Source organism: Lingula anatina, chromosome 6, assembly GCF_051362555.1.
Source record: "Lingula anatina isolate TDL-2025a chromosome 6, LinAna3.0, whole genome shotgun sequence".
Classification (NCBI taxonomy): domain Eukaryota; kingdom Metazoa; phylum Brachiopoda; class Lingulata; order Lingulida; family Lingulidae; genus Lingula; species Lingula anatina.
This window is the reverse complement of record NC_141772.1, coordinates 10278300-10295536: the sequence shown is the minus strand read 5'-3', so window position 1 is coordinate 10295536 and position 17237 is coordinate 10278300. Positions and strand designations below refer to the sequence as shown.

Here is a 17237-nt window from a genome sequence, read left to right as displayed (position 1 = left end):
ATTAATTTTACTGTTTTAGATCCACTCAGAGTACCATAGTCTTTAGAGTCCTATAAGAAATGTTCGTAAGGGATGCTGGATTTTCCGAAGTTTTTCGTTCAAAAATAACACACATTCTGTGCTTGTAAAAATGTATAGCACAATCTTATGCAAAAATCTACCTGAACATTTTGTGCTATTTTACAGGAGTGTCACTGGGTTTACAGCGATGCTGCTGGGATCGCCCTAATAATCTTCGCTCAGGTGGTCTTGGCCTCCTGCTGCACTTTATTGGGATGTTGCATGCACAAATCTAAGCAATCCCCGGAAACATGCCTGGGAAGTACTTGGAACTCCCTGATAGCTTAATTCAACAGCTACCACTGGAATTAGATCTACATATAACATCCACAATATTCAAGGACAACGCCATTAAAATTGTAGGTTGAGGGCGCACCTCCGGATTACGCGGCCACTCACTGGCTCACCCTGTCTCACACCGTCGTAAAGCACATTCTCGTTTTTACATGTTACCTATACCAATGGTAAACCCAGCGTCACTGGTAGACCGGGAATATAAACTAGTCGGACCAATACCACTACAAGTATGAACATCTTCCCTTGAACATGAAATTGAATAAAATAAGGATCTAACTTGTTAGATTTAATCCAGTTACGGCTTCATTGGACACAGGCTTTTCAGATATTTCGACTAGCAGTATTATATATGGATTTGCAATCTTCACATTGACTTCAACAGGGCTATTCAAAAGTGCGCCTTATGCCTTAATTATACTCTTTAATTATGTATAAATCAGATAGAACTGCTTGCTTGTAATCTCTGAAAACATTTTTCAATTATAATTAGAAACAGCGTTAATGTTTTTCATCTGCCGATTTTTCTGCCGATAAAAATGTGTACAGTGTTTTATCAAAGAAATTGCGGTCTGTCATTCACTTAAATCAAAAATGTTCATCTAGGCAAAATTAATATGTTTGTATAGTTAACATCTATACAGAGGAATAAATCAAAGAAATGAAAACTGAATTTCATAAAATGACAGCGCTGTAGCGGTACTTTTTAATCTAAATCAAGAACTTTGAACAAAACAGGTTATCTGAACTAATTTTTTTAAAATCTATTTCAAGATGCTTTCGGTTTACATTGACGTGCATTATGTTTTGACCTTGGCCCATTTTCTTGGAACAGAAAAATCACTTTTGTTCACGGTGAATAGTTTCAAATATGGGTAATAAAATCAGGTGCTTTGTGTTGTGGCTGCTGCATTTTCTTGTTAGCCGTAACTCAAGCAGTCCGAGGTCTGATATTTGAACAATTTTGTTTGAATACCGACATCTACCGGGCAACAACGTTTGGTGTTGGTCATTATCAGAATGTTTCTTCTCAATAAATAGCAGTCAAAGGAAAAAAAACTCAATGGTACTGAAAGGGTACATGATAATCCAAATGCGTCTTTTTTCTGCATCTTATTATTCATTAATGTATCTACCTTTGTGCTGATTAAAAACAATAAAATCCCCTCGAAAACATAAAATATCAGAGTTTATATTTCTCGTTTCTGTGTATAAGCATACAACATGTAGGCAACTCAAAGCTTTTATCGTCTATTTAACATCTTTTATTTTGATGCGAGTTGGCCATCGGTTTGGAGCATAACTTTACACCTAAACGAGACCTTATCACGAAAATTGGCATAGATGACGGAAAGTGTATGGGCTTCAATCCCATGCCGTCATTTTGGATAAAATGCTTTGTTTTTTAGTTTTGAGCCCCTAATTGCAATGCATTATTGAAATGCAAGTTTTATTTTGTCTTATTAACGATAACATAGGAACTACGGTTTTTCAGAAAAATCGCTGGCAGGTATTCGGAGTACTCAGTGGTCTTATTAAATTGGCTTTAAAACAGGTGTCATGGGTCCCCAGGTAAAGGAGAAATCTGAGAAACCGATTTTGCATTTTTTTATCCCCAAAATCGGAATTATGACGCCGTCGGCAAGATAACATGTGTGTAAATGCAAGATAATTTATTCAGTGAACAATGTAGATTTATTTATTATCAAAAAAATTATCACCGTGTTTGTACAGTTGTAATTAAGACAGTTAATAATAATGTTTGGCTAACCCTGACAGTACTATTAGCATATAGTCTGAAAACGAGACACATAGACTGAAAACAAGACATATATATGCGGCATTGACTCCGGCTTTTTCTTTATGCATTTTATACGCATTCTTGACTTTCTTTTTGTTGACCTGTGTGTTGTTAAGCATGCTCTCTAAACTATATCATACCTCTCGACTTGTAAGGGGCTTATACATTTCACACACGCATAAAAACAAGGATCCAACGTGTTAGATTTAATTCAGTTACGGCTGCATGGGGCACAAAACTTTTATCAGATATTTCAACCAGCAAATTATATATGGATTTGCAATCTTCACATTGACTTCAACAAGGCTATTCAAAAATGCGCCTTGTCTTTATTATATTTTTTCGTTATGTATAAATCAGATAAAAATGCTTGTTTGTAATCTCTAAAAACATTATTTTAATATTATTTTAAAAATAAGAAACGGGGTTAATTTGTTATCTGCCGATTTACATTTCTGTTACTTTCAATTTAATACTTCATTAATATGGAATAAAAATGCCGCTCTTGCTTATCACAAGCTTTTGATTATTTATTTCATAATTTCTTGCTATCACGAGCTTTAAAATCTAGTTCAGGTTAAGTTTCAATTGGGTAAAATTTTAACCTGATGTTAATGCACCACATCACAGTAATTCAGTGTTTGAAATGATGAGAATAAGTATTAACTTAACTAAATGTGAATGCATTTTTGGACGGATATTCCATGTTTATAATGACTGGTTCCTATCTCTCTGCCAGTCTGTCTTTCTACCTATAAATGTAGATAACGACCAATATATTTCTACATGGCTTTAGAATGTGCCGATGTCACGTGTCGCTTCAAGTTCAATACCCAATAAAACATGGTGCTTAAATTAGTATCAGCTATTTTGCATAGTCCAGTGATACTTTGGTGAAGATAATCAGTGGTCAACTATGTCAGAAAATGACGCTACTACAGCAGATCTGTAGTATCTATACCTCTGTACTATGACCTGTGACCTATTTGAACTCACATTTATATACCTGTATTTTACGACACTTTCGCTTTGATTCACATGCGTTGCGCTTTGTCCTCGGCCCATATTTCCTTTCTATAAAATCGACTGTGTTCGGTGAGGTAGCTCAGTTTTAAAGATGTATCCACCATTACATACATACTTGGACAGAAACACCATAGAGTGGGTGATCGGGACTGTCTTGTATATACTTTTTATAGTTTGCTGTCTGACATTCGGAATACGGTGTCTGCACGCCGAGGATCGACTGAAGAACAAGGTACTTGTACTAGTACGGTGTTTGACGCCACCAGAATGGAAAAAAGAACAACATGTTTTAACATGCTTTTACTGCACTTAGTATTAGCTGTTTGACATAGACATAGTAAAAGCACTGGAATTATACAAAAAAAGTCTGTCGGTTCAGATTTCCCGAGTAAAAGCAACTTTTAACGAGGTGTTTGCTATAGCAGTTGTATTCTTCTGGATCCGCTCATAGTATCATGAACAGATACTATGCAGTTCGTTATGGTAATGAGTATATCTATCGATTTTCACCGTATCTTGGAAAGTTAGGGTGAGAAATTTTCTGATAGGACCCCCTATATAAATTTGACCAGCGTTTCTCTGGGGATCTATAGGACATATGCCCATATTGAGAATCCTATAGGATCGACGTTTGATCCTAAAGAATCCCATGGACGCATGTAGGATTCCTGTAGAGTCCCGTAGAATTCATATAGAGTCCCATAGAGCCCTATTAGACATTTTATAAGCGTTACTCTAATATAACGGATTTTAAGTTAAGATACAGTGTCTAATACCAATTCTGCGCCTGTAAAGAGATATAGCAAAACCTATTTTGAAAGCCCGCTTGAACATTTATATGTCATATTTGCAGGACTGTCAGTATGTTGTCAGCGATGCTGCTGCGGTCGTCCTGATTATTGTCGGTGTTTTGGCCGTCATCCTCCCCTGTTGCTATGGAATATTCCGCACCCGACCCGAGAAATCCCAGGAAACTTCACGTCTGGTCAGTGCTTAGAACTTCCAGGACACTTCATTCTACAGCTACCACTATAACTTAGATCTAACAACTATGGTTTTCTAGGACAATGCCATTTAAATAGATAGGTGGAGGGCGCACCTCCCGATTACGCGGCCACTCATTGGACCTCAACCAACTCACACTTTCCTAGGCCGGATCCACGTTGTCAGACACGATACATAAACAACTGGTAGAGCAGAAAGAAAAAAACGAATGGAATGCCCAAAAGACGGACTAGTGCCATTCCTTATGTCAGATCAAGTATGAATATTTTCCTTGGACAAGAAAAACACAACGACCAGACTTGTTAGGTTTACTTTAATTGCGGGTGCATGGGACAGCATGTTTATCAGATATTTCGACCATCAGAATTATATATGGATTCGCAATCCTCACATTGTCTTCAACAGGGCTATTCGAAAGTTCGCCTTATGTCATAATTTCATTCCTTTATAAAATATATATCAGGAATTTTAGAAATACTTGCTTGTAATCTCTGTAAACATTACTCAATAAGAAACGGGGTTATATTTTTTAATCTACCGATTTACATGTCCGTTACTTTATCTTTAATCATATATTAGAATTGAATTAAAACGCTGCTCTTGCTACCATGTTTTTGTTTTATTTTTCATAATTTCTTGCTATCACTAACTTTCATATTTTACATCTAGTGCAGGTTAATTTTCAGTTGGGTAAATGTTTAATCTGCTGTTGATGCACCACATCACAGTGAATCAGTGTTTGAAATGATGAGAATAAGTATTAACTTAACTAAATATGAATGTATTTTTGAGGGGTAATTCCATGATTATAATGACAGGACCCATTTTCAGTAGAAATGCAAAGTGAATGATAATTTTGGCCATGCTATGTTTGATATAATGGTCTGTCCTTTACTTGATTTAAAATGTTCATCTAGTCAAAATTAATATTTATGTATAGTATACATCTATTCATGGGATTAAATCAAAGAAATAAAATTGAAGCAAAGAACTTTTTAAGAACATTAAATCTTTTCCATCAGAGCACTAGACACCTATTGTTCGGCTTCAATATATATTGAAAGTTTTATCATAGCAGTTTCACACACAAACACATTGTTTTTTCCTTGTATGCAGAGTGCTACGTACCCCTTCCCTTTACTAGCTTTACACGCACCCTTCCAAACTCTTTAAGCTAGGGAGGTGTTGTAACATCTAGCACTGTCTTCAACCGACCCCTTTGACATGCTCACTATTTATCTATCCCTCTGTCTGTCTGTCTGCCTGTCTATCTATCTATCTATCAATGTAGATAAAGACCAATAACTTTCCGTGTGGCTTTAAAATATGTCGCTCCGTGTTCAATGCAATAAAACACAGTGTACTACTGTGTATTAGCTGTTTTTGCATAGTCCAGTGATATTTTGGCGAAGATAAATTAATCAGTGGTCAACTATGTCAGAAAATGACGCCACTACAGCAGATCTGTAGTATTTATACCTCCGTACTATGACCTGTGAACTATTTGAACTCACATTTTTTTACCTGTTTTTTTCTACGATACTTTCGCTTTGATTCACAAGCGTTGTGTTTTGTCCTTGGCCCATATTTCCCTTTGTAGACAATTTCGGTTGTGTTCATTGTGAAAAGTTTCAAACATGGTTGACAAGGGAACTGCATGTTGTGGATGCTGTATATTCTTGGCAATCGTAACTGTAGCAGGCTTGGGTCTGGGATTCGGAACAGAGTGTCTGCACGCCGAGGAACGACTTAAGAACAAGGTACGTGTACGGTGTTGATTACCACCATACTATTACTCTCAAAAATGAGCGCTTTATCAATAAAAGAACTACATGTTAACAATATTGTCAGTAAATGTGAGCAGTAACACTCAATGGAATGCATCATATAGGTCTTCCGGTTCAGATTGCCCAAACTATGCCCCGGCAATCTTTAACGGGGTGTTTGCCATGGAAATTTTACTGTTTTGGATCCGCGCACAATTTATACAAGGGATACTATGTAGTATGTTATGGTAAAGAAGGTATCTATCTATTTTCACTGTACCTTGGAAAGCCGCCGTGCGAAAAGTTCCGATAGGACGTCCTATTGGAAGTCGACCCAAAGTTCTTTAGGTTTTTATTGCACAGACGCCAAAAAAGAAACCTACAGGACGTCGGATCCTACATATTCCTATACACCCATGTAGGATTCCTATAGAGTCAAATACAGTAAAGTCCTATAAGGCATTTCACAAGGGTTAGTGTAATATAACGGATTTTTAGTCATGATACAGAGCAATGTATAACACATGTTCTGTGACTGTAAAGAGTTACATGTATAGCACAACAACATTCAAAAGCCCGCTTGAACATTTTTATGTCATATTTGCAGGACTGTCAAGGGGTTGTCAGCGATGCTGCTGCGGTCGTCTTGATCATAGTAGGTGTTTTGGCCGTCATCCTCCTCTGCTGCGGCTGCGGATGTTCCTCGTTCAAATATGAGAAATCCGAGGACACTTCAGGACTGGTCAGTGCTTAGAAATCCGAGGAGACTTCATACCTCAGCTACCACTGAAACTTAGATAACTACAATTTTCAAGGACGATGCCATATAAATTGACAGTTACATGTACAGGGCGCGCCTCCTGATTACGCAGCCACTCTATGGACCGTCCCAACTCACATCGTCCTAGGCAAGATCCACGTTATTAGACATGTTACATGTACCAATGGTAAACCTGGCATTAGCAGACGAAGATTAAAGACAAAGAATAGAAGAAGATGGACTATAGTGCCACTACTTATGTCAGATTAAGTATAAATATTTTCCCATGGACAAGAAAAAACATAACGACCAAACTTGTTAGATTTACTTTAATTACGACTGCATGGGACAAAATATTTATCAGATTTTTCAACCATCAGAATTATGAAGTTGCAATCTTCACATTGTTTTCAACGCGGCTATTCAGAAGTAAGCCTTTTGTTTCAATAATATTCCCTTATTATATATAATTCAGGAATTTTAGAATTACTTGTTTATCAGCTCTGTAAACACTACTCATTAAAACAAGGGGTTAATTCTTTTATCTGCCGATTTACATGTCTTTATTTTCGATTTAATCATCCGTCAGAATTGAATAAATACGCTGCTCTTGCTATCATGAGCTTTTGTTTTATTTTTCATTATTTCTCGCTATCACAAGCTTTAAACCTAATATTTTACATCTAGTTTCAATTGGGTAAATTTTAAACCTGATGTTTTAACATTGAAATGCACCACATCACAGGAATTCAGTATTTGAAATAATGAAAATAAGTATGAACTTAACTAAATGTGAATGCAGGTTTGGACTGTAATTTCTGTTAATAATGACGGGTTTCCCTTTTAGTAGAAATGCAAAATGGATGATGATTATAACCATGCTATCTTTGATATAAAAATTTGTACAGTGTTTTATCAAAGAAATCAAGGCCTGTCATTCATTTAAATTGCCCCGTCTCCTTACTAGCTTTATAGAAACCCTACCTAACTCCTTAAGCTTGGGAGGTATCGTCACATCTAGTACTCTCTTCAACGGACCCCTTACCATGCTCACTTTTTCTATCTATCCCTGTCTGTCTGTCTGTCTGTCTGTCTGTCTGTCTATCTATAAAGTAGATAAGGATCCACATCTTTCTATGTGACTTTAAAATGTGCCAACGTCACGTGTCGCTCCGCGTTCAGTACCCAATAAAACATGGTGCTTAAGTTAGTATCAGCTGTTTTGCATAGCCTAATGATATTTTGGTTAAGATAATCAGTGGTCAACTATGTCAGAAAATTAAGCAACTACAGCTGATCTGTAGTATCTACAGGCCTGCCTCTGTACCATGCCCTGTGCCCAGTCTGAACTCGCACTTCAAATTATATTTTGCTTTCGCTTTGATTCACACCCGTTGTGTTTTGTCCTTGGCCCATATTTCCTTTGTATAAAATCGACTGTGTTCGGTGAGGTAGCTCAGTATTAAACATGAGTGTCACTGTATACATTGACGAAGAGACCAAAAAGTGTGTGTGCTGGAGTGTCGGGTTTATAATTTTAATAGTCTGCTGTCTGACATTCGGAGCACGATGTCTGCACGCTGAGGATCGACTGAAGAACAAGGTAGGTGTATTAGTATGGTGTTGGTTACCACCAGAATAACTACATGTATGTTAACAACATTGTCAATAAATCTGGGCAGTTAAAAGCACCGGAATGCAACACATAGGTGTTTCGGTTCAGCTTTGCTGAATAAAACAAACTTTAAAGGTGTGTTTGCTATGACAGTTTTACACTTTAGTATCCGCTTACAGTACCATAAGCAGATACTATGCAGTATGTTATGGTAAAGAGTATATCTATCGATTTAAACCTACCTTAAAAAGTCATAGTACAAACATTTCTGATATGACGTCCTATATAAAATCAACCAAAGGTTCTCTAGTATTCTATAGGAAATATGCTTAAAATAAGAAACCTACAGATACGTTTGATCCTATAGAATCCCATGGACCCATGTAGGATTCCTGTAGAATCCCGCAGAATTCATATTAAGTCCCATGCTACGGTATAAGACATAAGTAAGTGTTGCTTTTATACATGTATAACGGGTTTTCAGTAAAAAATAAAGTGTATATAACTCAAAGACTGCCCCTGTAAACCATGTTCAAAAGCCCGCTTGAACATTTTATGTCATTTTTGCAGGACTGCCAGTGGGTTGTCAGCGATGCTGCTGCGGTCGTCTTGATTATCGTTGGTAGTTTGGCCATCATCCTTTTCTGTCTTTGCTGCGGATGTTGCTTGCTCCACTCAGAGAATTCCCAAGAATCTTCACGCCTGGTCAGTGCTTAGAACTCCACGGAAACTTCATACCACAGCTACCACTGACACTTAGATCAAACAACCACGATTTTCTAGGACAATACAATTTAAATTGATAGGTAGAGGGCGCACCTCCTGATTACGCGGCCACTCATTGGACCTCCCCAACTCGCATCGTCCTAGGCCAGATCCACGTCATTAGACACGTTACATGTAACAATAATAGAGCAGGAAAAAACAATGAGCAGAAGGTTCAGAAGTCGGACTAGTGCCACTATTTAATTAAATTACGGCTGCATGGGACAAAATGTTATTTCAGTTATTTCGACCAGCAGAAATATATGTGAATTTACAATCTTTACAATGACTTCAACAGGGCTATTCAAAGGGTCTTTATTATAGTCTTTCTTTACATTTAAACCAGAAATTATAGAATTGCCTACTTGTAATCCCTTAAAACAATACTCGAAGAAAGGTGTTAATTTTTTATCTGCCATTCACATGCCTGTTACTTGCGCTTTATACATTCATTAGAATTGAATAAAAACGCACCTCTAGCTATTATGAGCTTTTGGGGGTTTTTTTTCATAATTTCTTGCTATCACGAGCTTTAAACCTAATATTTTACATCTAATTCAGGTTAATTTTCAATTAGGTTAATTTTAAATCTGATGTTTATGCACCACATCACAGTAATTCAGTGTTTGAAATGATGAGAATAAGTATAAACTTGATTAAATATAATTCCATGTTTATAATGACGAGTTTCTCTTTTAGTAGGAATGCAAAAGGGATGATGCTTTTAATCATGCTATCTTTGATATAAAAATGTGTACGGTGTTTTATCAAAGAAATTACGGTTTGCCATTCACTTAAATAAAAAAAATGTTCATCTAGTCAAAATTTCTCGTATTTCGTATAGTGTACATCTATTCAGAGAGGTAAATCAAAGAAATCAAATCTGTTGAAGCTTAAAGGTTTCTTAAGAACTAGAACCTTGGGAGGTGTCGTCACATTTATCATTCTCTTCAACCGACCCCTTAACTATTCACTTTTTCTACCTTTCCGTCTCTCTGTCTGTCTGTTTGTCTTTCCGTCCACCTATCTATCTATCTATAGAATTTTCTATCTATCTATAAATGTACATACAGGTACATACCAATCAATATCTTTCTATGTGGGTTTAGAATGTGTCGATGTCACGTGTCGCTTCAAGATCAATGCCAATAAAACATGGTGTACTTCTCAGTATTTGCTGTTTGGCATCGTTCAGTGATAATTTGATCAAGATAATCAGTGGTTCTCCATGTCGTAAAATGCAGCCAACTACATCGAATCTGTAGTATCTATACCACGCCTTGTGACCAACGTAAACGTACTTAATCAAAGTATATTTTTACTTAATTTCTACGATACTTTCGCTTTGATTCACATGCGTTGTGTTTTGACGTTGGCCCCTATTCCCTTGGTATAAAATCGATTGTGTTAAGTGTGGTGAGTTCAGTTTTAAAAATGGAAGCACCATTATATACACAAATAGACAAAGACACCAAAGGTTGTGTGTGCTGGAGTGTCGGGTTTATAATTGTTATAGTCTGCTGTCTGGCAATCGGAACACAGTGTCAGACAGACGCGAAACGACTGAATAACAAGGTACGTGTACTACGGTAGTACGGTGTGGGTCGCCAAGAAGAATATTTCTTCTCAAAAATTTACGATCGATTGATAGAATATAACTACATGTTAACAACATATTGTGTATAAATCTCAGCAGTTCAAAGCACTGAAATACAAGATATATGCCTTTTGGTTCGGACTGTCCGAATAAAACTTTTACGTGGTGTTTGCTATGGTAATCTTACTCTTTTCGATTCGCTTTAAGTATGTCGGAGTAAATACTATGCATTGTGTTTTAGTAAGGAGTGGATCTATCGATTTTCTCTATACCCTGAAAAGTTTCGATGCGAAAATTTCCGATAGGACGTCCTATATAAATTGACCAAAAGTTCTCAAAAGTTCTATAGGAAATATGCCCAAAATTAGAAAACTATAGTACGTCAGATAATATAGAACCCCATGTACCCATGTAAGATCCCTGTAGTCCCGTAGAATTCCTATTAAGTCCCATGAGACATTCCGTCGGGGTTACTGTAATATAACGTATTAAGATGCAATGAATAACACCAATTCTGCACCTGCAAATGGTTATAGCACAACTATATTCGGAAGCCCGCTTGAACATTTTTGTGTCTTTTTTTTGCAGGAGGCGTGCAATTGGATTGTCAGCGATGCTGCTGCGGTCGTTCTGATAATTGTCGGTGTCTTGGCCATCATCCTCCTCTGCTGTTTTTGCTGCGTATATTGCTATCTAAAATCTAAGAAAGACAACAAAGAAACTTCACCTAGGGAAGATCAACGTTATTAGACATGTTACCTGTACCAATGGTAAACCCGGTGCTCTTGGTAAACCAGGAATATTAGCAACGAACAGAAGGCTTAAAAGACGGACTAGTGCTTATGTCAGATTAAGTATGAATATTTTCCCTTGGACAAGAAAAACAAAACGACCAGAAGTGTTAGATTTAATTCAATTACGGCTGCATGGGACACAACTTTTATCAGATATTTCAACCAGCAGATATGAATTTGCTATGTTCCCATTGACTTCAGTGCGGTTATTTAAATGTGTGCCTTACGTCTTTATTATAGTCTTTCATTAAATTTAAATAAGAAATTATAAAATTGCTCGCTTTTAATTTCTGAAAACAATACTAAATAAGAAAGGGTGTTAATTTTTTATCTGCCAATTCACATGCCTGTTACTTGCGCTTTATACATTCATTAGAATTGAATAAAAATGCTACTCTAGCTACCGCGAGCTTTTGAGTTTTTTCTTAATTTCTTGCTATCACAAGCTTTACACCTAATATTTCAGGTTAATTTTCAATTGGGTAAATTTTTAACCTGATGTTAATGCACCATATCACAGTAGTTCAGTGTTTGAAATGATGAGAATAAGAATGAGAATCAGTAAGTATAAACTTAACTAAATGTAATTCTATGTTTATAATGACGAGTTTCTCTTTTAGTAGAAATGCTAAATGGATGGTGATTTTCATCATGCTATCTTTGATATAAAATGTGTACAGTGTTTTATCAAAGACATTACGGTCTGCCATTCACTTCAATAAAAACTGTTCATCTAGTCAAAATTATTATTTTTTGTATAGTGTACATCTATTCAGAGAAGGAAATCAAAGAAATCAAATTTGTTGAAGCTTGAAGGTGTCTTTAAAAGAACTAGAACCTTGGAGGTGTCGTCACATCAGTACTCTCTTTAACCGACCCCTAAATCATTTACTTTTTCTACCTATCTGTCTCTCTGTCTGTCTGTTTGTCTGTCCGTCCATCTGTCTATCTATAAATGTACATACATACCAATCAATATCTTTCTATGTGGGTTTAGAATGTGTCGATGTCGCGTGTCGCTCCAAGATCAATGCAATAAAACATGGTGTAGGGGCCTACTGCTTGGTATTTGCTGTTTGGCATAGTTCAGTGATATTTTGATTAAGATAATTAGTGGCTCGAGATGGCATAAAATGCAACCACTACAGGGGATCTGTAGAATCTATGCCATGTGCTGTGTCCAATGTAAATGTACATAAACTATATTTTTATTCTATATCTACGATACTTTCGCTTTCGTTCACATGCGTTGTGTAAATTTGTCCTTGACCCATGTCCCTTTGTAAACAAAATTGGCTGTGTTCATTGTGATAAGTTTCAGACATGGGTGAAAAGGGAACTGTGTGTTGTGGATGTTGTGTATTGCTGTCAATCGTAGCTCTAGCAGTCTGTGGTCTGACGTTCGGAATACTGTGTCTGAAGGCCGAGGATCGACTGGAGAACAAGGTACGTGTACTAGTATGGTTACCACCAGAATACACATGACCTACTTCTCAAACGGGAACGATCGACGGGTAAAAAAAACTACATGTTACAACTGTAGCGACTTTATTGAGACAGCTGTAGATAATGAGCTAGCTGTAACACGTACTGAATTTCAACATCTGGGCCATTCGGTTCAGATCGACTGAACTAAAACCCCCGTTACATTGGACGGCGAATTTCTGCGTTCTTTGTGCGACCATGACACTGGCATCGCCGTGGTCATAAAAAGAAGACAAGCAATGGTGAAACGAAATGAATGGTCAATGATAGGCCAGTTGTCGGGACGTATAGTATTATTGCTTTTATTTTTTTGCTCTCAAACAGGGCCATATTACAGGACGCAGAAAGGACGCCTTCCAGTGTAAAAGGGGCTTAAACCAACATTAACGGGGTGTTTCTACATTGTATCGTCACTCTTTGAAACTCATTTACTATGCACGTGAGCAGGTAAGATGAAGTATGTCCAAAGAAAGAGTATATCTATCGACTTTTCATTGTACACAGTTACCTTTGAAATTTTGTGTCATATTTCACAGATTTTGTAATTTAAATATTGTATAACGCCCACTGAGTGTCTGATCAGTGCAACAGCATTTTCATATTCAAAACCCGCATGAACATTTTTATGTTTTTTATTTAATTTTTTTTCAGGCGTGTCAAGGTGTTGTCACCGACGCTGCTGCGATCACCCTCATTGTCTTCGGTGGTCTGGCCACCCTCCTCTGCTGCTGTTGTTGCTGTTACGCATGCCTGAGCAGAGATGAGACCTCCCAAGAGACGTCATCCCCGGTAGAGGCCGCACCTCCTGATTACAACGCCACCCAATGGAGCAGCTCGTCTTATTTGACCTCCCCAACACACACCGTCATACGCCAAATCCACGTTATAAGACACGTTACCATTGGTAGACTAAGCCTTAGGAATATCAACAACGAATAGAAGGTTCAACAATCTATGTACACGGTACTTATTACGTTATTTCGAGTATGGGTATTTTTTCCTTGAACAGAGAAGAAGGAAACAACTGTGTTACATTATAATTCAATTACAGCCGCAAGGAACTAAATGATTATCATTTACCTCGACCAGGAATAGCGTATGGATTTGCAATTATTACTGATTTAAACACGGCTACGCAAAAGCGCTTCTCATGTCTTTATCAATATACTTTCATTGTACTAGTATTTAAATAATGAATTTAGGAAAGCATGATTGTAATATCTGGAAACGTCACTAGAAAAGAAACGGGGTAAATTTTTTCTGCTAATTCACACCGACGTTACGTTTGCTTTATTCATTCATACGTGTAAATTAATGTTTGGAGTTTTACATAAGTTCCTGCTAAATAAGCTTCTGCAATTTTTAAAATAATTTCTAGCTTTCATGAGCTTTTTTTCATAATTTGTTGAAGTCACAAGCTTAAAAGCTGACATCTTACATGTAATTCAGCTTAAGTTTCAATCGGTAAAATTTAAACCTGTAATTCAGTGTTTGAAATGATGAGAATAAGTAAAAACTTAACTAGATGTGAATGCACTTTTTGACAGCAATTTTTTTGATAAATAAATTTATTGATGGGTACAAGTGACATACTGTACTAGTGATGTTTACCCTAAAGCGAAAGCACCTTTTTTATTACCTGTCTGTGATATTTTACCATATCTGTCATTACGTTACAATAGGGGAATGCTGTATTGAAGGATAGGAGTAATTTCTTATGTGAGGAAACCAACTGGAATTAGAAATAAGCTCAGAAGGATGTTTGATCTTATTAATTTTCACCGTCGATATTGTTTAATAGTTATTTCTTCTTTAAAAGATTCAGTCGCAATGGTTTTGTTCAATAAAGGTTAAGCCAAGGGTGCAATCAATGTGGGTTTTTTATTCAATCACACCTCCATTTCTATTGTGACTCTATACGAGTCGTTATGAAAGTCAGTAACATTTTTTAGTCATGTGTCTGGTAAAGTCCACCACAGCAGATCTATAGAATCTATACCATGTCATGTGACCAATGTGAACTCACCTAATTAAACTATATTTATACTCTATTTCTACGATACTTTCACCTTCATTTACGTGCGTTGTGTTTTGCCCTTGGTCCATTTTCCCTTCGTATAAAAATCGATTATGGTCGTTGTGATTATAGATCAATATCAAACATGGGTGAAAACAGAGGTGTATGTTGTGCTTGCTGTTATTTTTTGGGAATCGTAGCTCTAGCAGTCTGTGGTCTGACATTCGGCATAATGTGTCTGAAGGCCGAGGATCGACTTGAGAACAAGGTACGTGTACTAGTAGGCTGTTTGTTACCACCAGAATATTACTTCCCGAAAGTAACTATCGACGGATCAAAGAACTACATGTTTACAACATTATTGGTAGATATGAGCTGTAATGCTCATTGAAATTTAACATATAGGCACCGTCTTCCGGTTCAGATTGCCTGAACCAAAAAATATTTAAGGTATATATTGCCATGGTAGTTTTAATTAAATCCGTATGTTATGATAAGGGGTTTATCACTGGCAGCTTCAGGTGGGGGATGGGGGGGTCCTGACACCCTCCCTTCGGTTTCTCAAACGAAATTCACACCAAAGACATTTTTCCTCCTCCTCCTTTTAATGTTCTGTTTTGGAATTCATCTTGGTCTTTATTGCATATCTTTTATTATATCCCCTTTGATCTTGTAGATCTGTGCTTTCAAACTCATTTTGATCTTTTGTATATCATTTTTATGTAAATACATGTGTTTTAAGTTGTAATTTTTATTCTAATCCAATTTATGTACAACTTCAAGCTTCTGGCTGCTATGTACATGTACATGTATTTATAAACTGTTTTTTGTCATTATTATTGGGATATAGCACAATTATATTCGAAAGCCCGCTTGAACACCTTTGTGTTATTTTTGCAGGCGTGCCAGGGCGTTGTAAGCGATGGTGCCGCGATCACCCTTATTGTCTTCGGTGGTCTGGCCATCCTCATTTGTTGCTGTTCCCCCGTTTGCCACAACAGAAACGAGAACTTCAAGCAGACTAGATCCCGGACCGAGAGCCCTTCTCCTGATTACGAGGCCACCCACTGGGGCAGTTCGGCTAATTTGACGTCACCAACTCGCAACGTTAACGTCAACGTGACCATTGATAGTCCAGGCGTGAGGAATATAAACAACGAATAAAAGGTTTAGAAGTCGGGAAAATGCCACTACTTACGTCAGACCGAATGCAAATATATATTTTTATTGAACTTTTGTTTTATTATTCTTTTACGACACAACGAAACGAAATATTTATCAGATACATCGACCCACAGTACAGTACCTATTGGACATGAATTTGCAATCATTGCTTTAATTTCAACATGACTATGCAAAAGTGTCATTTTATCATTAATTTTGTCATCGTGTAATAAACAAAAACTGTTATATTGTACGATAGGATTAATGTTTTGTGTAAGGAAACAAAATGGAATTGCATTCAATTAAATTCAGAAAGATTTTTTCGATCTTCAATTTTCACCTTCGACATAATCTTATACTGTAGTTAATTTTTTTTTTAAATATAAAGTCACAAAGGTTTACTTTTTTTCAAACACACCCTGATTTCTATTAATTGTCACTGTGTAATAAGATTCAGTAAACAATACTGTAACGAATCAATTATCATAATGTGTATTTATATTACCTTAAAGAAACTGACTTGTCCACAAGTGAATTCTACGAGTAAATATATATATATATATACTTGCTCAAATCATCAGGCAAAAGTTGTCCAACAGTTTAACTATGTTCATAAAGTATATATATCCCCATGTTGATATAAACTTACGGAATTGCTGTCACATAGCACTGAATGAAATGAAGGCACCATTGTGGTTGGTTTTTTATCGGTTACGTGTTACAATACTTTTCATGAAATGAACGCGTTTGTTTGTACTATTCCTTTTAAAATTCCATAAAATAAAAAAGGGAGACTTCAGCATGAGCTAACAATGTGACCTCATACTGTGACGTCACTGTGGTATCTCCGTGAACTCAAATTTATGCCCATCATGAGCTTATTGTATAATAATAATAATAGTAATTAGATTTATTTATAGTCTAAAATCCATATAAAATTTGCAGTAAAGTTTATGGGGGTAAAATGAACAGACAAAGATTAATAAATAAATAAATTAATTAATTAATAAATCTTTAAGATAGTAAAATACAATGTAAAGAAAAAAAGCCAGTCAAATCAGCTATTAAATATTTTGAAAAAAATATCT

General features: G+C 36.5%; 1 protein-coding gene and 4 long non-coding RNA genes across 5 annotated transcripts; all 5 read left to right on the top strand.

The window, feature by feature from the left end:
• The first annotated feature begins 3251 nt into the window (after positions 1-3251).
• LOC147761117 (uncharacterized) lies at positions 3252-4875 on the top strand. Its single transcript, XR_015334912.1, has 2 exons — positions 3252-3413; positions 4035-4875. It is a non-coding gene; the product is annotated as an uncharacterized LOC147761117 (long non-coding RNA).
• An 891-nt stretch (positions 4876-5766) lies between these two features.
• LOC147761116 (uncharacterized) lies at positions 5767-7345 on the top strand. The gene is made up of 2 exons (XR_015335284.1): positions 5767-5946; positions 6560-7345. It is a non-coding gene; the product is annotated as an uncharacterized LOC147761116 (long non-coding RNA).
• Positions 7346-8129: 784 nt separating this feature from the next.
• On the top strand, positions 8130-9582 carry LOC147761115 (uncharacterized). Its single transcript, XR_015334913.1, has 2 exons — positions 8130-8315; positions 8898-9582. It is a non-coding gene; the product is annotated as an uncharacterized LOC147761115 (long non-coding RNA).
• A 3182-nt stretch (positions 9583-12764) lies between these two features.
• LOC106152927 (uncharacterized) lies at positions 12765-14975 on the top strand. The gene is made up of 2 exons (XM_013526672.2): positions 12765-12929; positions 13620-14975. The coding sequence occupies exons 1-2, from the start codon at positions 12807-12809 to the stop codon at positions 13905-13907; spliced, it is 411 nt and encodes a 136-aa protein (XP_013382126.2). The 5' UTR covers positions 12765-12806; the 3' UTR covers positions 13908-14975.
• Positions 14976-15135: 160 nt separating this feature from the next.
• Positions 15136-17205, top strand: LOC147761114 (uncharacterized). Its single transcript, XR_015334894.1, has 2 exons — positions 15136-15253; positions 15886-17205. It is a non-coding gene; the product is annotated as an uncharacterized LOC147761114 (long non-coding RNA).
• The last annotated feature ends 32 nt before the right edge of the window (positions 17206-17237 follow it).

Coding starts and splice junctions, on each gene's coding strand:
- LOC106152927 (XM_013526672.2), top strand. CDS start 12,807: ATGGGTGAAAAGGGAACTGTGTGTTGTGGATGTTGTGTATTGCTGTCA. Junction 12,930..13,619: donor AGGATCGACTGGAGAACAAG/GTACGTGTACTA, acceptor ATTTTTTTTCAG/GCGTGTCAAGGTGTTGTCAC.